We start from the raw sequence: 23,977 nt of genomic DNA, 5'->3' as shown, positions 1-23,977 counted from the left end.
CTTCATTTTATAAGTTTTCTATTTAAGGAAGTTATTATTATTTGTGTTCGACTAATATTATTTTATTGACATTCCACATCATTTGTTCTGATTGCTTTGTAAAAGATAGCTGCCAACAGGAGTTTTCTATCACATAGTAATTGTGAAGATAATAAGTATGATAAGTATTTTCTGGCTTGTAAAAGACGTAGATAACAGTTGTATCAAATGATGTATATAGTGTTATAACCAATGTTAGGTTTGTTACACCACGGCTATTTTAAAGAGCTCTGAATTGAGTAAAGTGCACTTTCAGCAATGGATATGATAAACATGTACTTGAAATACTATTATTATACACTCTTCTAAATCTCGAAAATCTGTAAGGGAGTAGGTTAAAAAATTTAGTTTCAAAATGTATTAGGCCTAGAACTAATATCTCGTGAAAGGTGTTTTGTGATATTTTTCGCCGACTTGAAAATGTAAAAAACGTACACAGAAAAACAGTTGTTCTGAAGTGCGTGACGTAATTCACCATTTCCGTTCCGACTTTAGATATCTAAGTTTATCTGTTTATTTGTACACCAACCCGTATTTGTTCTCTCAATCTTATTTTGAACAATTGTTACTCAGTGTCAAGTTTCCCTTACATTATGATCCTGTAAACTAGTTTTAATAATAGGTATTACTTATGTGTAAAATATTGCAAGTCGCTGTATTGTGATGAAGACGTAAGTGTAAATCCAACGAAGAGTTATTTTCTGAAGCTGAAATCATCTTTTATTTATATATATAAAAAAAACACAGCAAAACTTGTTTTCCTTATATATGTTACCGCAGTTATGACTTCTTAATTTACCTAAAATAAACAGTTCACTAATATAAGTTATAAACATTTTATGCAAAAATCAATTTTATTACATCTCTGCCCGGCATGGGTTAGGTGGGTTAAGGCGTTCGACTCGTAATCTGAAGGTCGCGGGTTCGAATCCCCGTCCCACCAAACATGCTCGCCTTTTCAGCCATGGGGACGTTATAATGTTATGATCAATCCCATTATTCGTTGGTAAATGAGTAGCCCAAGAGTTGGCGGAGGGTGGTGATGACTAGCTGCCTTCTCTCTAGTCTTACACTGCTAAATTAGGGATGGCTACCGCAGATAGCCCTCATGTAGTTTTGGGCGAAAAACAAAACAAATATTACATCTCTTCTTTTTCACAAGTGATAGAAAGGATCTCTTGGAAAATACCAACATAACTTCCGTTTTGCTATAAGTAATTACACTTTGTGATTGGTGATTTTGTGGACCAATAGCGAAAGATGTATGCTTTACATACGCTTCAGCGAATGGCCAAGAGTGACGTTATGGTACGAAGAGAACGCATTGTAGTATATACCTTAAGAAAATATTAGTTACGATACTGTTAAATCTTGTTTATGTTACCCTTTACTCTGAATAGAAGTAAGAAGATTGGCAGGAAATTGTATGTAACATTCAAATTATCGAGATCGCTATTTGAATGTTTTCTGTCAAATTAAATATTATTCACGAAACTAAAAGATCTGTACTTTTTGCTTGGTATTATAGAAATTTAGTAAAACTTGCATTGCTCAGTAAAGTTACAGTAATGCGAAGAGAATAGATGCAACTTGGGTGAGAAGAATTTACTATTAATCTTATTCAGTTATTATTAATATAAATTTTATTTTAATTGACCTGACTAGTTGAATAATTAGTCTAATTAAAAATGAGTGAAATTTAAAAAATAAATTAGTACTGATGTTGTAAGTAATGCCTAAGTGACTTAGTTTAGGATTTCACAATAAAATATTGTTTAGGATCAAATTAATACTTGTGCTACCAATAGCAGTAGTATGCATCTCGTACAGACTTAAGGTTTCACTCAAATACAGTTGACTGTTCTGTTCATTTATTAATTTATTGATTAAACTAAGCAAAAGTAAATTTTAATTACAGTAAGACTAATATTCTTGACTAAGGTATATAAATAATATTTAAACAAGAACATTGTTTTCTCATTCAAATCATACTTAAGAGTAAGTTTATTTCTAGGTTTGAAAAACAACATTAAATACATGGAAGAAGCCATTTCATAAACAAAGCTGAAACATGGAAAGAGTGTATTTTTCTGAGACCAACATTAGTAATGATACAGAAACAATGAAACGATTGCAACTTGTAACAAGTGAAGAGAGGGCTGAATGGAAGAAGATGTGTCAGAATTATGTAAAAGTAGGAGATTTTTTGGTTGGTTTAACACCAGGGGATTTTTATGAAGGTAAACATGGATATATTGTTGAAATGGGCAATGGTTCAAACTTTGAAATAATGTTGAAAAATTTTCTAAATTCTTTTTGCAATGTGGATCTTTCTGTTGATGGGAAGCTGGTAGCTTGTCTTCAGTTACAGCCTCACCAGTGTGTAAATATAGATGGCCCTCAAGATTCAGAAAATAAGTTTGTGTTTCTGCGTGCTAAAGATGCACCTGTAGAGGCAGGGATAACATTTGGTTTGGAAGACAATGGTATTATTGAAGCTGTTTTCATCCCACAAAAGCATGGCATCCAAGAACGCGTGTTAATGTCCTCTATTTCTATTGAAGAAGGTAAGCCATGTTTATATATATTAATTATGTTGCTCAACTTTAATGAGTATTAAATTATGAATAATTATTTATCATGAATATAAAAATTGATCCCGTTATGGATATACCTGTTGTAATATATAGGGTGGCCCATAAGTCCCTACCCATCCATATATTTTATGTATCCAGTGTATCAGTGTGCTGTCCCTCATTCTCGCTGCATAATATTATGCGATCCCATGTTCTGTGAGACATTTTCCTCAACATAGCAGGGGTTATTGTTTTAAATGCCGTGGTAACAGCTGCCTTCAACTCATCATTAGTATAATATAATATAACCTAATAACATATGGATGGGTAGGGACTTACAGGCCACCCTGTACATTCATACTTATAACAGTGGTATGGCTTTTATGTAAAGGATGATGAACTACAATCTGTTCTGATTGAAGACATAAAATGCAGTATTTCAGAGGTTGAATCTATATAGATTACAAGTAATATTTAAAGGGTGAAAAGATTTGTATTGCAAATATCTTAGATCGCCTCATTGAATAGAATGGTTTATTTAAATTGCTACAAACAGTGCTAATGCAATAATTGTTGAAGGCTTAAGTTTAGACATTAACTTCAATTGTAGGGAACCCATTAGAAATGAAAAAGATTTTTGCTTAAGCAATTTATTATGGTTTTCTCTACCAATAAATGGGTATACCATTTTACACTTGTTAAACAGGAATAATGATATGATTACAAGTGTTGAAGTAGAGGGACTTTGGGGGAAGAGTGAGTATAACATCAGTTTTAATGGTTAATTATATGTTAAAATGTAAAGAAGTGTAAAATGGAAAATGGCAGCAAGCATGTGCACTATGACCTCTACTGTCAATGAATATTTCCATAATTAAGAAGACCCATGGAATGTGTGTTGTAAAGAATGATATTCACTAGTGAACAATTCACTCTGTGAAAAGAAATGCAGTTACAATTCCTTATTTTCATGAAGAAAATGTTGAAACTTATCATTGGTAAACTGAACAATGAGTTAAATGATGTGAGAAAGGTAAGGGGAAATTTTTAATTCAAGGTGGACATGTCTCTAACAAGAGGAAAAGAATAACATGAGTGATCAAACTTAACTGACTGGCTAACTAAAGGCATAAAAGATAAAATCAGAGATAAATACTATAAGTTTAAATTGTCAGTAAGTTGAAAGATTTACAGAGCTCTATTAAGGCTAGGAATTTTGTTTAAAAAAAAATATAAAATCCAAAAGGGCTGATGAGAAACAGCTGGTTGATAATGTTAAAACAGTTTTGAGGGTTTTATATTACAGGTAAACAAAATATAAAGACTGGGACATTGATGTTCATTGCAGAGTTACTGTTTAAGATTATGGATAACTGAATTTTTAAATGTTTTCTGCTCTTCTGTTTTTAAAAAGAATATATTAGCAACAATTCTAACTTTAAGCATCCTATGGAAAATATTGAAATTTACCTGAACTGACTATATGTAAACATAATGTTTTGGAAAAACATGGGACTTGTTGGTACATCCTGGCTGTTTTATTCTCTAACCTAAATTAAAATAGTTAAATAAAATTTAAAGTCAGCTCTTATCATTTATATACTTATCAAGTGGTTATTTAAACTTGCTTAAATTTACTGTCTCAACAACATCCAGTGGCAACCTAATTGAAAGACCAACCACCCTGTTATTAAAATGAAATTGTCTTAGCTGAAGGTAACTTCTACCCTGCCAAAATTTATATTTGTGTCAACTAGTGCTACTGTTCTCACTGTTAATTGTGAAAAAAGATAATACTCGATATTATCAATGCCCTTTGAAGTCTTGTACATCTTAATCAGATACCCACTCGACTTTTTTTTTTTTTCTTTAAGAAAACAGTTTGAGAGATTTCAGCCTCTCCTCATAAGATGACCTCCTCATTCCAGGAACCATTCTAGTAACTGTTTTCTGAATTTTTTCCAGCAATTCAATGTATTTCTTAAGGTAAGGAGTTCAAGACAACACAATATTCCAAATGTGGCCTAACCAGTCATTTGTACAATGAAATTATAACCTCTTTAGACTTGTATTCAATATTCTTATAGATACAATTTAAAATCCTATTTTCCCTACCACTAGCAACAGCATACTGGTTGGAAGGCTTTAGAGATTGATCAACTATTATATAAAGATCTCTTTCTTTCTTGACACTGTTAAGGCTATTCTCATCCAAATTATACTTATAATTCAAATTATGATAAGCCACATACATTATCTTGAGTTTATGGTAATTAAAATGTATCAGCCATTTATTTGCCCAACTCACTAAATGATCTAATGGAAAATGGCATTAACCATTATCTAGTGAAACCACAGCCAAGGGAATGGCTGTAATTTAATTTACTGACTATTCCTTCACCTATGTCATTGATGTAAATCAAAAAGAGCAATGGTCCTAAGACTGAGCCCTAAGGTATAACATTTGTGACATTAATCCAGTTTGACTGAACTTTATTTGTAACAACCCTCTGCTTTCTTCCAGCCATAATTCTTTCCAGTTAGTCAATTCATACCCTTAATATTAATTTCTTGGTGATGAGTGTAAAGACTGAGAAATTCAAGGACCAACCAAGTTTGTTTTCTTCAAGATTTTAAAGGAAGTCAATGTTCAGATGTGCAAGCCTTTTTATTTCTAGCAGGTACATATATAGTAGGCAGCTGCTTAATGATTGAAAAGTTGCTTATGTTACTCCCATTCTTTAAAGAGAGGTAATACTATTGTCATGGAAATTAATATCTCAAGTAGTCTTACTTTTGAAATATTAAAGACTGCTAGTCTGATAAAAGTTGTAGAAAACTCTTTAGTAAAATACTAAATCATAAATGAAAGGCAATGTGTATTCTCAAAAGGTATATTTTGCATTACTGGAAAAGATTTAGAGGATGGTTACTACAGTAAGTTCAGGAGTGAAAAAGTTGTATTCTTCCCTCACACCAGTCCCTTCTCCTTTTCAGTATGGAATTTTAGCTAATTTTGTGAGAAAAAGGAAGTACCATATCAGAAGTTATAATTTTCCTAAACAAAAAATGTACATCCAATAGATACTTTCTTCTGCCTACACTCCCCACATTTCTCCTCACAAACTTCCTTGGCTTATGTCTTCCGCCAATCTTCAAAAGGATGGTTTGTGAGTGGTGCATAGTGTGACATATAATAACGTAATGGTGGTGCTTTCTACTGATGAAAGATGACACCTTTTGATCTGTATGAAAGACATGTTAGAATCTTTGATTTCAGTAGAGGAGTGTGGAAGGCTTGTGGCATGCATTTAAATTTTTTTTTGCAGATAGTCTTTTGAGGGGAGGGAAGTATTTATCAGAAATACATTTTCAGTTTGAAAAAATATTAACTTCTCACTGTTCCAGCAGTCAGTACACAAAGATGTATCTCACCATTAGAGTCAAGATTGGTTTTTGCTGCTGCACTATTGCACCTAGTGTCTCATAGAACTCTCACTTTATTTGTTCCCAACATAGCTTTCACTTATTGGCATTTTGTGATTTGTTGGTGCCTTTCAATGTTTGCCACATGCTCCAATCACTGATGGCACTATTGATCCATTTGTTAACTTTGAGATAACCATCAGATGTGCACTGTTTATTCATAGAAATAGTACTTCTTTCCTCTGATATGTCTGATTGGTTATCTCTATTCTGTTTCTTCTTGTTTTGTGCTAGCACTGCCTTTACAGGTAGCTCCAGTTGCTGCTTGTTGGTGACTGACTTTTATTGTCCACTTTATAACAAATATAGCATCCCTTCTCCCTTTTGTCCATTTAGTTCTTGTCATATATGATGGTATCCTGTTTCTGGTCAACTGCCTTTGGTTTCAGCCTGGTTATATCAGGTCATCCCTCAAGTAATGTCTGATTTTAGGTTCAGAAAAAGGGAAAGGATTTAAAATGCTTTTAATGTTATTTAATCAATAATGTAAGGACCTATTTTCTAAGCTTTGACACCTTTCCAAGCTGTTGCAGATGACGGTGAACTGCTAAATTGGTTGAATTAAGCTTCTGTGCTAGTCCTTCATCTGTTACACCACAATCGTCATCAAGTGCAGCCAGCAACAAGTCATCATTAAACTCAACAGGATGACCTGAACGTGGTGCATCACTTAAGCTGTAGTTAATCACCTGATCTTAACTTCTGAAATCACCTTCAATGTTTTGTGTAGTTTCTGATGCACTATTACCTTTTTTTTAAGCTCATAAAGTATTATATTTCTAATGTGTTCCTCAGGGTTTATCTGATTAATGATCAGAAAAATTGGAGTTCGGTTAGTTCCTTTTATTTTTCAGAACATTTTTATACACATCTTAGTATATATTTTAATCATTAAAGCCTTCTACAAAGATAGAAATGATGACGCACTTTCTGTATTAAATTTTTGGGAGGACCTGATACTTGGACTTGCCAGTTATGCTCCCTCCAAGGGCTTCCATATATTGTTCTGACCACTCGATCATCTTGTCCTCATCTTTTGGTACTCTCTTCTTTATGAACAGTGATGTATTAGTTGAGCACATGAATAACACCATAAATGTGCCACAAATTGAAATAGTTTCTCCAGTGTTGGGTTTGATTTCTTTCAATGTCTTGTGAAAATCTTAAGCCTATTCATAACATTCCATCAAGGCCAATTATAACTTATCATAGTCCATGGCATCTTTTGATATCACGCTTGCATACACTTGTAGGTTTTTTACTGTGAGAAGTTGGCTGAGACACACTACATAGTTACCTTTGTCCCAGTTTTGACTTTGGGTGAGCCTTTCATATCTCTACAGGAAATCATTCACGCTGTCTTTGTGTTCATCACACTTGGGCAGCTTGAGTCAGCTGGACCTGAACTTATTGTCATTTTTGGGTCTTTGCTCTATCTGTTGGGTGAGTATGTCAATCACAGTTTCTGCTCTTATTTTATTTTCAGTCTCTCCTTTTCTTCAATCTTTCTTCCTTTCTTTTTGTCTCTCCACCTCTCTATCCCTCTAGTTATTGTTCTTTAACAGACTCTTCTAGTTCACCATCTTTGAGGCCAAGTTACTCACTTCTTTCAATCCATTCATCAAAATCTGTTAACATGGTTAAGTAGTATGATTTTAAACTTCAATATATTTGCTGATACTACAGTTATCCATATATAGGCCTACTTATTTCTGCTATCCTTCACCTCTGTGACCATCATTTATCACTATATAACTCTGGTTGCCTCACCAATAACAGGTTTTTATAAAGCCAGATTCTTTGCAGTAGGTGTAAATGTCTTGTCAACAATAAGTAGACACCACACAATCCACTTGTTTTAAAATGATAAATATATTCAAAACAAATCAAATCTATAGGAACAAAAATTTTATACACCATTGTTTACCACAGCTGAATATAGAGCTTTAAATAATTCTCTTTTCCATCAAAAGTCCACACAGTCTGGTTCAATTACTTTAGGACCCAACTGAAATGATAAATTATTATTCATTATCTGTTGTTGTAATACAGACTCTGAAACTCACTCAAGATACCACCCATTACAGCTAAATTGACAATCATGCTGTATAGCTTCCCTTTTACTTTCTGTCTTTCTTAATTTTTTTCTTCATCTGGACATATTTATAACGTATCTTAAAACTCTAGAAATATCTGGCCATTAGTGACAACAGTATTAAACATAAGAAGAAAAATGTAGAAGCTTTGAGTAAAATGATATTAGCTATGCTACAAAAGCCTAGTACTACAATTAAACTACATTCATAATGTGTATGACTCGTACAGGGTTATGTAATGAAATTTGTCATAACTATTGCTTTTAGAATAATAAATGTATAACACCCTAGTTATGAAAAATAAGTAATCATTAAATATTAAATCACTAAATAAACTAAATAATAACTCTTAAACTTAACAGTCTTGTATATCCAACATTGCTTAATCTACTTTTGGTTTGTCCCCTGCTGGTACAGTGGTAAGTCTTTGGATATACAACACTAAAATCAGGGGTTCAATTCTCCTTGGTGGACTCAGCAGATAGCCCAATGTGGCTTTGCTATAAGAAAACACACTCACATTACTTTACATATCAAAATTTAGGAAACTGTTCAACCAAAGCAAAAACTTCTGGTTTGCAATATTTGATTCTTATTCAAAATAGTATGTCATTAACATTTTTTTCTAGTTAGACTTTCATACAGTAATCAGATTTAATAAATTCTTCAATTGTTTCCCTTGGACAAAATAAACTATTGAGTAGTTTTTTTGTTTTCTTTTAGGTTATATATCTAGAAGTTATTGCTGACTCTGGAAATGTTCAGAATATTATTGATTTTGCACCAAGGATTGTAATCTAGGATGTATTTCCTTTTACTCAGACTTTTATGATTAACACAAGTTTTTGTTTTCTTTAGTAACTGTCCTTGAGTGAAATTATTCTCTCTACTTTCTGAGATAAATTTGTTGATTGCAATTCCAAAAATTTAAAGATGAAGATCCTTCATACCTATGACTTGATGACATGAGTAACAAACTTTCTTTTTTTTACTAGATGAATGTGCTTTCAACAACAAGTTGCTGAACATTTTAGACAATGTTCTTGGTTATCCAGAAGTTTCAGGAAAAGAGGATAATGCTACGGAGACATTTCATGGTATGTGTGAGTAAAGAAACAAGATTCTACCTTTTCATCAAAATATGACTAACAAGGGTTGTTAAAGTGATTAACACTAAAAAATAATTATCTTGAAGAATATGTAAACACAAAAGTAAGGTACAAGTTTTCAAACATTTAGATAATTTGAATGAGCCTTATTATGCAAAATAACTTGTGAATATGAAAATCAGTAATCCACAATAAATGCATTTTGTTTAGATTCCAGTATGTACATAAATAATGTAATTGTTTGTCCATACCTTTCTAACAAATTTCTTAATTGAAATTAAAAATCTGATATCATAAGAAAGGTCTTTGTCTGAGGAGTGCAGGTTGCATATTGGCTTTTCAATTCAGGATTGCCTTACCTGCTTTTTGCTAAGTCAGATTTTTCAGTGCAATGAATATGGCATACAATGGCACAATGCCACTATTATCACATGATGACTGGCTTTGATTTCAAATTTAGTTTTTTTGTTTGCAGAGTATTTCACACAAACAGCATTTCATCCATGTGTAACTTCTAAAATATAATAATAATAATAATAATAATAATAAATTTATTAAGCAATAAATTAGACACAAAAAATCAAATATCATTATAAAACCATCAACAAAGAGTTAACTCGTCCTGTGATGGTTAAACACATAAAAATGTAAAATCAAAACTTACAAAATCAATGTAAAGTTCCCAGAATATTATCATCAGTATTTAAGATCCATTGTTTTAAGTATTTCTTTTGATTAACACGATTAATAGAAGATCTTATACTATAAGGAATAAAATTATGAATACGAGGTGCCAAATAAAGATATTGATGAAGTGTAACTGTTTTACGTGGTGTGGGTACATTAATTGGAAAAAAAGATTGAAGTCGTGTAAAATATGAAGTGACTTTAAAAGGCCTATTAAAAAAGAAACATGCAATGTAGATAAAGCTAAAAATATAAATAAAGTTTATCATATGAAAGAGGGGAGTTAAATTTACTGAAATCGGTATCAAGCCTATGAGTAAAATAAGAGAGAAAACACTTTTTTGCAACTTGTGAATAGGAATTAAAAAGTCTTATATGTGCCACCCCAAATTGAAATACAATATTGTAAGAAAGATTGAAAGAGAGCATAATATACACTTAACAAAATATGATAAGAGCACAATGACTAAGTTCAAAATTAGCATAGAACTATATTTTAATTTATTAACTAAAGAATTAATATGAATTTGCCAATTTAATTTTCGATCTAAAATAATTCCAAAATATTTAACAGAGGAAACTTGAGTCAATTTGGGACACTTACAATTAGGGTAAGTATAACAATCACTAGAATGATAAAAATAGAAGGAAAAGCTGGAATGACACCATAAAGGTTAAACTGAAGAAGAAAAGATTTAGATATATTTAAGGATAAGTCATTACAGAAAAGCCAATTTTAATTTTATTAAGATCACTAGAAATAATGGCTTCATTAATTAGATTTGGCTTACTATAAACAACAGCAATATCATCGGCATAGGCTTGGATATCTCCAAAAAACTGTTGGTAAAGAATATCATTTATATAAATGAGAAATAATAAAGGGCCCAGAACAGAACCTTGTGGTACTCCAACATTAATTGTAAGCCAATCACTATAATTATTATGGATACAAACTGATTGCTTTCTATTGTGAAAGTAAGAAAAAACCAATCAAAACAATGCCTCTAAAACCATAATAAGATAATTTATTTAACAATATTTTATGATTAACAGAATCAAAAGCTTTGGCTAAGTCAAGAAAAACAGCAATTGGATGAAGATCAGAATCCAAAGCTTCTGTAATACTTCCCACAAGTTTAGCAACAGCAACCTCCGTTCCAAGCCCAGGCCGAAAGCCAAATTGAGAAGGAGACAAAACTGAATGTCTATCAAGAAATGATAAAATTCTAATCTTCATAGATTTTTCAAATAGTTTAGAGAAATGTATTAATAAGGAAATAGGTCTATAATTCGTAAAATCAGAAATATTACCAGATTTATAAATAGGAATGACCAATGATAACTTTAAAGCATTAGGAAACTTCCCTTGAGTAAAAGATAAATTAATTAAAAAGTCAAAATTGGTGCAAAAGATTAGCATTAGCTTTCAAAATCTTAACCGAAACACCATCTACACCATTAGAAGCTGAATTTGATAAGGAGAAAATATTATTCATAGTTTCAGATACAGTAACAGGATATATGTAACAAGAAGAAGAAGGAGCAGGAGGCATGCCCTGAGAACAAAATTTAGGATCGAGCAAGTAGATTTAGCAACATTAACAAAAAAATAATTCAAATCAGATAAATCAGTAGTACCAAAATTACAAAATTTCTTATTTTTTTTTTAACATCAATAATAGAGTTAACAATATTCCAATTCTGTTTAATAGTTTTAGCATTCTTAAACAGGTTATGATAATAAGTCCATTTAGTCTTACGGGTCAAGCTAACAACATAATTCCTTAAACACTTAAATCTAATCTTTAGATAAATATCATCAGGAAATTGATGTACTTTCTTTTTAACTTATCTCTTTTAATCATTAACAAAACCAATTCACTGGTAATCCATGGCTTAATTTTTCTAAACTTTCGTGACACAGAAACAGTAGTAGTACAACTTTGAATACAATCAGTTAACACTTCAGCAAAATTATCATAAGCAACATTAACATCAGAACAATTCATAACACAGGACCAATCTGAAAAATTCAAACAAGAACTCAATTCATTAAACTTAATCTTTTGAACATTTGAGACATGTTCTAGATCCGATAAAATGTCTATACATAAAACAATTGGAAAATGATCGGTCAAAAAAACTCTCAACAATATAAGAATAACAATTTTTAATAGTATTTCCACTAATTAAAAAATGATCAATACAAGAATTAGTAACATTGGTTATCCGTGTAGGAGAAGAAATAATAATACGAAGATTGTTCTCAGACAAAAACTTAAAATATGCATTTTTATAACAAACATCATCAAAAGAACGTGAACATTACATTGAATATAGATTTATATCCTCTTGTTTTATTTAGGTCTAAAATGCACATGCATAGTTCATTCAAAATCATATGCTTATCACTATGTGAACATGCATTCAGCATTTCTGTGTATTCTGCTAAGTTTGCCTTTATTACAGCTTTGCATTTACTCTACTTTGCAATAACTTAGCTTCAGTTTATCTTCTAGACTGCAATAAATATCTTTAACTACTCTTTTCTTTGTTTTTCCAAATTTCTTTCTTACAATTTGTTAAACCTTGCCATATGCTGAACGATCATAACTGTTTCATACTGTTTACACTATCGTAAATACCATTAATTTACTTTATTGTTTACCTTAAATGTGGTTTTGTTAAAAGAAGTTACATACATGTAGATTTATTAAATAAAGTTACATCTATGCACAAAGAATTTTTCTTAAATAGACCAGGATTTATTTAGTTTAACACACAATATCTGTCAGAAAGTGTAACTTAAATGGCACATAAAGAAATGATAGAATAAGGAAAATTTTTAAGCAAAGGGCATAAAACTACTGCATATGTTTTGTGACTTGTGACTAGTTGCATAATATTTGTCTAATATATATTTTAAAATTACAGACTCAGCATTTATGTTTCTCTGTATTGTTTTTTGCCAGTTTTCACTTTGGCTGAAATTTTGACAGTCATCACATTTTACTCTTGAGTAATTAATGAAGAACATAACTACTGAATTATAGTCAATAATAATAATAATTAATAGTATAATTAATATAATTAATAGTGTTTTCTAAACTTTCATGTTCATGTTATGTAATATAAATGAGATGTAAAGTGTTAAGTTTGCACAAGGTCTCTCCCTTAAAAAGATAAAAAAAAGTAACTTACAATGACAATTACTCTGTTATACTCAAGTTAAAGAGTGATATACAATATTTGTACAAATTCTTATAAAGTTCGTCTCTCTTGAACATGAAAATGACAATACTGACACAGGTAAACTAAGGTTTATGAAATGCTATACTGGAAACATAGTATATGTAACAGTATGGTATCTTCATAATTTTTCTGAGTTTTGTCTTCATCTTGTGCAGATATGGTTTTCTTCGGTTCCAGCAACCTTAATTTATTGTGGGAAATAGAAGAAAATAGGTTAAAATCCCAGTATTTATTTACTTGTGAACAAAGATTCTCTGTTATTTGTTCACTAATGTTTCTTGTTTTCCTTTCCTGTATGTGATTTATTATCTCCATAAAATTTCTGGAATTTATTATGTTACGAATATTTGATAGTTTTCAGCTTGTTGTCAGAGTACCTTAGTATGACAAATTTAGTTATTAAGCTACACTTTGGTACAGATAAATCAGCAAAGATTAAGAACAGCATTCTCTTAGAGCAAAATCTATCACCATTCTTGGGAAGGAGGTTGATAAGTGTCTAAGGGAATCCAGGATATTGCAAAAGAACTTCTGATGGTTAACTTCCTTACAGAAAAACAAAGAGCAGCAGTGATGTGACCTAGTGGTAACAATCATTTGATGAAAATGATTTATTCATTTGATTCACTGAAATCAAACCAACACATATAGACTAAAACAGTTGGCTATGAAGGGTTGTCTGAATAGAAAATGACAAAATATACATCTTAAAGTTTGTTGTCTCAGTAGTTTTGCTTCTTAAGCATGGAATGTAGGTTTACAAAAGATTAAATTTTGATAAAAGCCTGGAGAAAACATAAGTATATGTACTATTCAGTACAGTTTAACTTGCAGTTTAACAGCCTTTACCTATAGCTAGTGAATTAAAAAACAAAATCTAAACACCAACACAGTCTCTTCCCAATTATATCAACTGAATTACATAATGATGCTAACTCAGGAACAAGACAGGTAGAAATTCATTCTTTTTTTTTCCAACAAGGCATTATTATCCTGAGAATTACGACATGTTATAATTTATTTTGGATGTGTCTCCAATTTATTATGCGACATATATTAACATATTACTATTTCAAATAGCCAGAAATTTATATTTGAATTTGTAAGTTAAGTGAATGTTAATATGTTTCAAATTTATGATACATGCCAACAAGATTGATGCACAGAATTTTCTTTCTTAATACAAATATATTTTGATATACAGACAACAATTCAATTTGTAACAATAGTTATTATAAATATTGGTTTATATGCAACAGATTTGTAAACTTACAGGTAATACTGAGTCTTATATCTGGCCTGGAACCGAATATTCTAATGATGATCCAGGTCCACACTGAGTACATTAATTATGAGTTGATATTTTTACACTTTGCTTAAGCTAGCTAGCTTGGTTCTTGTTTGGCCCCATATCCTTACTAGCAGAATTTTCCTGAAAAAGATATTTAATGTTGTCACAGAAATAATAACATGAGAAGTAATTCATTGAAGTTAAACAGTTTTTAATCTATAAACGTTCCTGGTCAAATTCTGCAGTTTTCCAATTAATAGGCATCAATCACAATTATAGCTTCTGAGGCCTATAGCACTCTGACCAATAATATTCTTCTTCTGACTCTCAGCTAGCTGCTTTTATATGAATCATGCATGTGTTTGAAGTTTAAACATTGTTAATTCTTATTTTAAAGAATCTTCTACAAATTTCGAGAACAAGCAGGACATGGGTAACATGCAGTCAAGAATACACATCATATGCAAAAAAGAAAACTATAGTAAAACAAGAGTAGGTTTTAAATTAATATATAGTGGAAAGTTCATTGCAGGATGCCATCAAAAGAGGCTCATTGAACACTTGTTACCTGCATAGGATCCTGATATGAATATTGCTAATGCAGTTTTACCTTATATAGAAACTAAGAACACCAGGTAGCAAGCCCAAAGTAAAACTGAATAGTGGGAAGTAACAGAAGGTACTTAGAATATTTCACAATTGTACATTGATATAGTAGCAAGGTGTACTTCTCTTGTTCAAGTAAATACAAACTATCAATGCATTTTACTGCCTATTTGTTTCTTTTCAGTGATTTTAACAATAATATGTTGCATTTATAATAAACTGCCCACTTAGTTGAAGTTACTTATTGTTTGTAGCTTCCATGTGCATGCTACTGAATATTTTCATAAATAGTCTTGTACAGGACTTCCAAACTCCACAAATGTTACTGATCATTTTTTTCCCTCTCAGTAATATTTCTGAAGAAGATAGTAAGTTCTACATGAAGGTTATGTGAGTTACATTTAGTTATAGTACAAGTAAGGTGTACTTTTTATGCCAGCTATGTGACTCCAATTCCTAAATCAGGTATGACTTTTACTTTTTATTCAAATAATGTTTAATTAGAAGGAAAGGTGGTGTTGTGAACACAGGCTACTAAATATTCGGAAACCTTAGTGACTAATTATAAAATAAGTTCACTTGTGAACAGGAAAAAACTAACCAAATAGCATTTCTTAACCTCGAGATCAAAATAACTCATACACAATTAAAAAAATAAATCCATAGAAAAATCACCCATACTGGCCCATACATTCCCTGGGACTCAGCTCATGAAACAAAACAAAAACTCAAGATATTAAGAAACCAAATAAATACATCCACAAAACTATGCTCATCCAATAAAATTAATGATGAAATCAACAAAATAAAACAACACTTCATCAATATCAACAAATTTCCTCCTAAAACCATTGAAATATTACATGCACACACCTAGACCAACAACAATAAATTCCAAGATACAACAAGCTACAAAACCTTACACTACTTCATACCATATATTTTGAACATCAATGAAAAAATAACCAACATTGGGGAAAAAAACTTATAACAAAACACAACATCAACATTGCTTATAAAATACAATCCATACTATGCAAAACTACAACTGCCACAACTTCTACATTAAAGAAATAAATAGAAAAATAGAAACCAGATTCAAATAATACAAAAGCACCTTCAGATGCGTTTTCAACACAACAAATCAAATAAATACAACATAATCATAGTAAACACCCAGATCTTAAGTAAGGAAACAAATATAAACAAATGCAAAATCAAAGTCCTACTTATACAGCAACTAAGACCAAAATTAAAGCAATATAGAGGAACACCTTTATACCTATACTGATTAATAGCCTAACATGCAACTGACATACTCCCTACAATCCCGTATCCTTTTGCACTCTCATCCCTAGGACATGCCCTGCAACAGTCAGCCTCTCTCTTTGTTAACCTGAAGATGACCCAAGAAGATCAAACATTGTTTTCTGTTTTATTTTGGTAAAAGTGTTAATACCTATACCAGACATTCTGAGATACATTTTTATTTCAAGTGGGTTTTTCATCATCACAAATTACATGTATTTTGAGGTCAGTATATTTGCTGATAGCTGAGCCTGTTTCCAAGTGCCAGTGCAGTCAGTAGTTTGGCTATTGTATCTCTGTGTTCATTCTCTCAGAGAAGCTAGGTGGATTGGACATTTATTTGCATTTTAGATAAACATATTATTGTAGGAGAAGGAGATGTATTCACCATTAATATTGTAAGATGTAGCATGTGGACTACATCTTGCCCAGAAAAGTTTTTAGATCATGACAATTAATTTTGTTTCACCTACTGAACTGCTTGTCTGTCACAAATTAAGTGGACAGGAAATTTCAGTCCTGAATTTTCACTGAGGCAACATGTGTCTTGTGAACTGCTAAACTTTATATTTCAATGAAAGAATTACTATAAATCACCACAGGACCTAAATATCTTTTGTCATGGATGCATTTCTATTATGAATCAACATTGTAGGTAACTCCCATAATAATTGTAGACAATGAGTAGTATCACTTATTTCAAGTGCCTACCTTATCAACTGTTTATGGTATATTATGTGTCTATCATGGTCATAACATGTAACAACAATCTGGACAGTTTTCATCAGAAATAATTACCACATCTTGGAGTGACATTTCAACATCCTTTACCTGTTGCAAGGTCAGTAAAGCTAGTAAATATTGTGAACAATCTTCCTCTTATTATATTCTTGTCATCTTCAGTTTATTCAAAGTTTATTTTGTGCTGCACTCATGTTTTATTTTGGGTTGGTTTGTTTCAGTTCACCAGTTTTTACTGATTGTTTGATTTCAAATTCAGTTGTGTGTATTTTTATTCAATTCCATTACTATGTTGTTTCTTTCTTAATGGGTTTTTGTTCTGAATTATTATGTAATTGGTGAACATTATAATTTTATTTCAATGTAGTTTATTTTTATTTTGAAAATTCTTTTTTTAATTTTCACTTGCTTTTAGTTTTTTAGTTAAACAATTTTTCTCACCTCTGGTACCTTTATGTTATTTTTAGATTCCTTTGTGCTTTTGTAATGTCGTGTTGCAATGCATATACTCCAAAGAAGTAATTATTGGAAGTTATATCTTTGTTAGTTAACTTCTAATTGGTTGCCTTATAACATTTAATTAATGCATGGGATGGACCTGTAGTAGAGTTCTGAGTTTCAAGAGCTGACAAGCTTCATTTGCATGGTTGGTGTGTTTGATTCTGGCACTGTTTTCTACAACCTGGTTGTAATTCTGCTATGTTCAATTGTCTGAGTAACCATTATTCATAAGTGTAACATTTATGAACTCTGTGACATAGAAGCTATAAATATTTGTATTATCAGTGCTAGGTACATTTGTGAAAGATTGAACACTGTTTAGGTTTCATTCATTCAAGTGTGGTGAAGAATGAAGTTACATCACAGGCCTTATACTAATATTTGTTTGTTTGATGTAATATATTATCAAAATTTACAGTTCTTTATGTACTATTAAATAACTTGGGTTTTATGATAAAGTACTGTAAATTTTGATAATATACTACACCAAAAACAAATATAGTATATTAGTAGAATAGCAGGGGAATAGTAGAATAAGGGGGAGAATTTATTCATATAATAAATTAAAATGATTCCCTTTATTTGTACTGGTAGCTGTTAAGTATCTAGTACTGTAGCCTTTCGTAACACATTTATAATTAGGCATTGTTTGTACATGTTTAATAGTAACTATTAATTAAGTAAGAGTGCTGTGCATGCTATGGTACAGGAGGATACCATGAAATGTCTGTTTTTTTATTTTTGTTTCAGTTTGGATACAGAAAATCCCTGAAGTAAACAACAGTTTTTTCTCATTATAACTACACTTAAGACCCAGATTCATTAATTAGTCATTGACCACATTCTATTGCATGAAGTATAGCAGTGAGAAGGTATTTTGGTAACATCATCACAGATGTTCTTATTGTGAAGGTTCATGCTTTTCAGGTGTGTATGTAGCTGAACTCTTCAACCACTTGTATTCCCAAAGTAATAGCTTTCATAGCAATAATATTTTATATATGACAAGGGGATGTACAGACTAGAAGTAGTGTAGTCCAGGAGCCAAGGCAATGCAGTCTAGAAGTATTACGGCTATGTCCTGGGAAGTCCTTTCCTGAAACTTAGAATTTCTTCAATATTGCAAAGGTCTGTCATGGTCGTAACCTCATTGCTACATACTTGGGCTTCAAAATAGGTGAATGTTGTTAATTAAAGATTGTTGGTGTGATGTGCAGCACAGAGCATCCAAGACTTGGGGAGGCTTTCTATGTAGAACTTCAAGTATTTACAGTTGGAATGAGTTAGAAAAGGTGTCAGACTCTGTTGTTAGATGAAATCTATCAACACAAACTTATTTTAGACAGAAGGTGATATAGCAGGCATTTGCTGAGAAAGTTAGCGGAGAAGTAGGAGATCTTTCCATGAAGGGAAATTGCCCACTGCTAAACCAAGGATCGGATGTGAGGTGCCATTGGTTGATAACAGTCAACAACAGCTATATCATTGGCCAAGGAGACAGCAGATGCACACCAATGATAATGGTAATCATTGAGATTGAAGAGATTCTCTCCACAAAGGGAAACAGAAAGCTGCCTTGAGAATAAGGAAATAGGTGAATATTGAGAGATAAAGTCTGCAAATACTAGAGGAAACTTACAGAGGAAGATGATCTGTGAGAATAATAGAAACCAATAGGTATTTGTTCTATGAAGAGTTGAGTGATGCAGTGAATGTTATTACAATTATTGTAAATAAAAAATACTGTATTTCCAAATTTATCTGTGTTTTATTATGTTCCTCTATTGTTATATACAGTTTATTCTTTTAACAGTCCTGAATGTCTATTTTTTAAAAACTTCTGACTTTAATGTTAGACGTAACTGTATGTGAATACTACAATATTAGTTAGAGTATAATAGATCTTTTCTTATTATATAAATTAGTTATTTGTTTCATCAGATGTTTAGTTGGTGTTAAATTCATTGAAAGGTAGATTCTTTTACTCACGCATTTTTCAGTGACAGAATTTTTTTGTCACTTCAGTGATGATTCCAGAGGTAATTTCTCTTTGCATTATAGGTGATGATGAAAGGGGAATATCTCGGTCAGTTGAAGACAACTGGTGTTCAGGAGCAGTTGCTCTTCAAGGCAAGCAGTCAAAAAAGAAAAAAGAAAGTGCCAAAGATATAGAAACTGATGAGGACAGAAAGACAATTATATATATTCGTCTTGTAGCTAAGTAAGTGTAAATATTTATATCATTCAAAAACATTATGTGAAAATAAATTACAGTATCAAATATATTGATCAAAATGTCAACTAGTATTTACATTTCTTTTACTCTGACTTAATTAACTCCCACTACTTTTAACTCTTGAATGGTCAATAATTTAGAACATACATCCTTGATTGAAATTACCTGTTTTCTCCCTATGATGGATTACCAATGAATATTTAACTTTGTGTGAAAATTAGGTATTTAAACACAACTGGTTTGGACAATTAAAAAGCAAGCATTATGTATTTTCTTACCAACCTGCTAAAAAAAAACAACCAGAAAACCAAGTTTTCAAATTTAGTAACTTTAAACGTTTGTAAAATTCATCAGCCAATAAATTGTTGAATGGTTTTACAGTTATTTGTTAGTTAAAACTTTGGAAGACTTTTTTAAGTTAGACATTTGACCAACTCTTTTGATAATTGAAAGATTTTCATTGAGATTTTGCTACTTATGTTTTTTTTTTCCTAAGAAGTAATACAGGATTTGTAACAATTATAAGTTTTACCTGTAGCATTGATTGTGTAAATATTATTATGTCATACGTAGTAATTAGGATATATAACTTTCATCATTGGATGATTCCTAATCAGTCATTTAACAAAATTATTTTCTAGGGAAGATGATGATCCTGTTAAATTTGATCCAGCAAAACCAATTATTCCATTAGCATCAAAAAAACCTCCACCTTTTTCTTGAAGAAACTCGGGAGCTTAAACATTGATAAAAAATGTTTGATGTATTAATCTTTAAGCTATGTTTTTATTTCATATGTCATATGAAGTTGAAAAGATTTTATTCACTGATTTTATTTTATCCACTTTTATTGAAAATATTTTATCCTCTAAGTCATGTTACAGGACATCTTTATTAATGAAAGTTTTAGATTAAAAGATGTAAAATAATGTTATGTTATGTTATGCATGATAACAGTGGTTTCTGACATGTCTTCAAACAAGTTTATATATAAATATATATAAAAGTATATAAACTTTTTTGTCTTAAATATATATGTATAATTAATTATTAATTATTTTTACCATGATACTTTAGTGTGTAACTCATAAAAAAGCAATTTTGTTAAAAAGGTGAAAGTTTATAATAGGAAATGTTTGAGTGAATCTTATGTTTTTACAGTTATTTAAATGTTTTTTGTAGTGTGACTTTTGCTACATATTTTTAAGGAGTACTACTCAGTCTCCATAGAACTGCTAGCTATTACTTCACACTACTATTATGCAGTCAGCATTAGACTTAGTCCTACACCAATAGGAGGGTGACACATCATTCATGTACTACTTCCTTTTAGAACCTTGTGTGTACAAAAAGCTTATTATTTCCTTAACACTGAAGGCTTCAGACATGTTTTTTTCCTTGTCAATTTTATAATTTTAAACCTTTATTTGCCATTTAAAGTGTGCTCTTTTTTACATTTATTTTGGGAAAGATGTAAAATGTTACACATTTTAGTAAGAATATCTGATTCAGATTATCATATTTTCTTCCATTCATTTAACTTCTTCTCCTAATTGTATTATAAATCTGAGATATGGTTAATGTGACAGCATTGTTCCCATGTGTTGTTCAGCCAATGTTTGGGTTTAAGTAATTTATCTAAAATTTTGTCATTACCTTCTGAGGCCATGCCATTCTACAACAGAAGACGTTTTTTTATTGTTTCACAGAATAATGAAAGCACTATAGGTAGTGGTGTTCTACTTTTAAAAAAGCAAACATTACAAAATTTGGCTTTTAAATATTTAAAACAGATATTGAAAGTTAACATTTTATGTAGCCTTAATTTTAAAAATAAGAGTAATATAAAATCTTTTAACAGTTTTTATTAATCAGCCTATGTAGCAAAAGATGAATAAATTAACTCTTTATCATCAACTTCTGTAAAATCTAATTCTGTGTGCAGAGGTAACCTAAAGCCATATATTCAATAACACAGTTGTTGGGTTAAAAGGCAATCTAAGAAAATTAAATTTATTAGAGAACAAACCAGTGGGTTGGCTTTGTGATTTTGAATTTTAGTAAAAAGAGTGTCTGTTTTGTTTACTGCTAACTAAAAAATCGTGTTACAGATGTTTTCTATCAGTGAGTGACAAAGTTTGTAATAAAAGATTGTAGATTGTTTTAACAGCGAGCCATGTTATTAATTTAGTGAGTCGTAAGTCATATAATGAATTCATTGTATATATGCTGAAAGTATATTGTACTTGTTATATAAACTTGTAAATGAACATTTTTAAATTTAAATACTTATTGGTTCATTTATGATTTCAAGTTCAAATGAAGTTATTTGAATGTTTAGAACATTTTGAAACAAAGATGAACGTGGAATTTTCAAAGTTGCATACAGAAAGGTAATATTTTCATTGCATTATTTTGGATGACTAAATAAGTCACTCTCACCCTCTCACACACACACACAAAAGAACCAGCAGTCATATTACTTTTTTTTATAATTAGTTTGGTCATTACTGATTAAAATGTTAAGTAATAGATATGTAAATCTAAGAAGTAGAAAGATGTGGTGCATATATTCTGTGTTTTATTGTCATTTACAAATGACCGGTTTTCTTTTTCAAAAATATAACTCGCGCGTTGTTTTTGTTGTTTTTTATACGTGTTACAGTTCATGTGGTATTATGATTTCTATCATTTAATTGAACTCCGTGGATCTCGTTTTATAAACAGATTTACATAAAATATAACAAACGTAATACTAAGAATGTATGAGTGAATTCAAAGAAAAATTTCCGCCACACTATATCCGCCGAAGTCTTGACAAATACCAGGGATCATCGTGCTACGTTTAGTGGTGGTGCTATTTGTATTATAAGTTTTCGTGATCGACTGACTGCTCTCCCGTTAACGATATTAAGTAGGTTAATTGTAATTATTGTCATTTGTATTGAAATAGTTTACACACTATTGTAGTTTTTGGTTAAGGGTTAATAAATTTATATGTTTTGTTTATAACTCCTACTATTTATCTTTTATTATTGTTATTTTATTTCCACTAACTTTATCAATCACAAAAACCGACAAGCCAGCAAACAGCTGGAGCTGGCCTAACAACCACAACGAGAAAACTACGTTATGAAGTCTAAGAACTTAAAAGTGAAAAGTGCTATATCCAGTGTTGACAAGGCCTTTATCCCAAAAGTATGGCTTGTCAGCCCGATTGAGATATGACACACACAATACTATATAAATATACAGTGTTAATTTTGTTTCTTTTTAAAATTAAATATTAAAAGTTGTTTTTAAATCTATTTATGCAAAAACTATTCAATAAGCATATGCATTGACAAACGATTTTTAAGGATTAAGAACTTTAACTTCTGAAGACAATAAATAATAATAAAGAAGGAAAAAAGAAACTCGAAAGTTTTATACCAGATACAACTAGGTAGTAAATCTTAAAACTCTAAACTTAGTGTTAGAAGCTGTGAATACGGTAGTATAAATATATTGTATTGAGCTAAAAGAGCTTTGTGATTTCTTGATAAAACCCAGTAATTCTGTCATCGATGTAAGTTTATAGAGGGCCCGGCATGGCCAGGAGGTAAGCATTCGACTCGTAATCCGAGGGTCGCGGGTTCGAATCTCCGTCACACCAAACATGCTCGCCCTTACAGCCGTGGGGGCGTAAGAATGTAACGGTCAATCCCACTATTCGTTGGTGAGAAAAGTATCCCAAGAGTTGGCGGTGGGTGGTGATGACTAGCTGCCTTTCCTCTAGTCTTACACTGCTAAATTAGAAACGGCTAGCGCAGATAGCCCTCGTGTAGCTTTGCGCGAAATTCAAACCAAGTTTATAGAGAACAGGTTTATGAAAAACATTTATTAATTATAGAAAAACAATTGTTTTTTTTTCCTTTATTTTTAAATCTTCATGTACAGTTTTGGACTTTTTATTTTGTACAAAACAATATTGAGAAACGTAGTAATACAGGATCTCAGAATGAGAAATATAATTGGCTTAAATTAATCGTTGTGTTATACGTTAC

General features: G+C 31.1%; 1 protein-coding gene across 4 annotated transcripts; it reads left to right on the top strand.

Moving 5' to 3' along the window:
* Positions 1 to 1,300: 1,300 nt before the first annotated feature.
* Positions 1,301 to 22,943, top strand: LOC143229494 (uncharacterized). Of its 4 annotated transcripts, none has more exons than XM_076461887.1 (5): positions 1,301 to 1,463; positions 2,054 to 2,606; positions 9,193 to 9,294; positions 19,757 to 19,916; positions 20,573 to 22,943. In XM_076461887.1, the coding sequence occupies exons 2-5, from the start codon at positions 2,111 to 2,113 to the stop codon at positions 20,652 to 20,654; spliced, it is 840 nt and encodes a 279-aa protein (XP_076318002.1). In that variant the 5' UTR covers positions 1,301 to 1,463; positions 2,054 to 2,110; the 3' UTR covers positions 20,655 to 22,943. The 4 variants fall into 4 exon arrangements, with proteins under 4 accessions (XP_076318002.1, XP_076317999.1, XP_076317998.1 ...); XM_076461884.1 differs by having other exon boundaries at positions 1,314 to 1,463; positions 9,193 to 9,300; XM_076461883.1 differs by having other exon boundaries at positions 1,333 to 1,633; positions 9,193 to 9,300.
* Positions 22,944 to 23,977: the final 1,034 nt, after the last annotated feature.

The sequence above is a fragment of the Tachypleus tridentatus genome, chromosome 10 (genome assembly GCF_004210375.1).
Source record: "Tachypleus tridentatus isolate NWPU-2018 chromosome 10, ASM421037v1, whole genome shotgun sequence".
In the NCBI taxonomy this organism is placed as follows: Eukaryota; Metazoa; Arthropoda; class Merostomata; order Xiphosura; family Limulidae; genus Tachypleus; species Tachypleus tridentatus.
The sequence above is the reverse complement of the archived record's forward strand: the minus strand, read 5'-3'. Positions and strand labels throughout refer to the sequence as shown.

What these genes read in the sequence shown, in the direction of transcription:
- LOC143229494 (XM_076461884.1), top strand. Translation starts at nt 2,111, where the DNA reads ATGGAAAGAGTGTATTTTTCTGAGACCAACATTAGTAATGATACAGAA. An exon ending in CTCTATTTCTATTGAAGAAG is followed by an intron (nt 2,607 to 9,192) that starts GTAAGCCATGTT and finishes TTTTTTTACTAG; the next exon opens with ATGAATGTGCTTTCAACAAC. An exon ending in TATATTCGTCTTGTAGCTAA is followed by an intron (nt 19,917 to 20,572) that starts GTAAGTGTAAAT and finishes ATTATTTTCTAG; the next exon opens with GGAAGATGATGATCCTGTTA.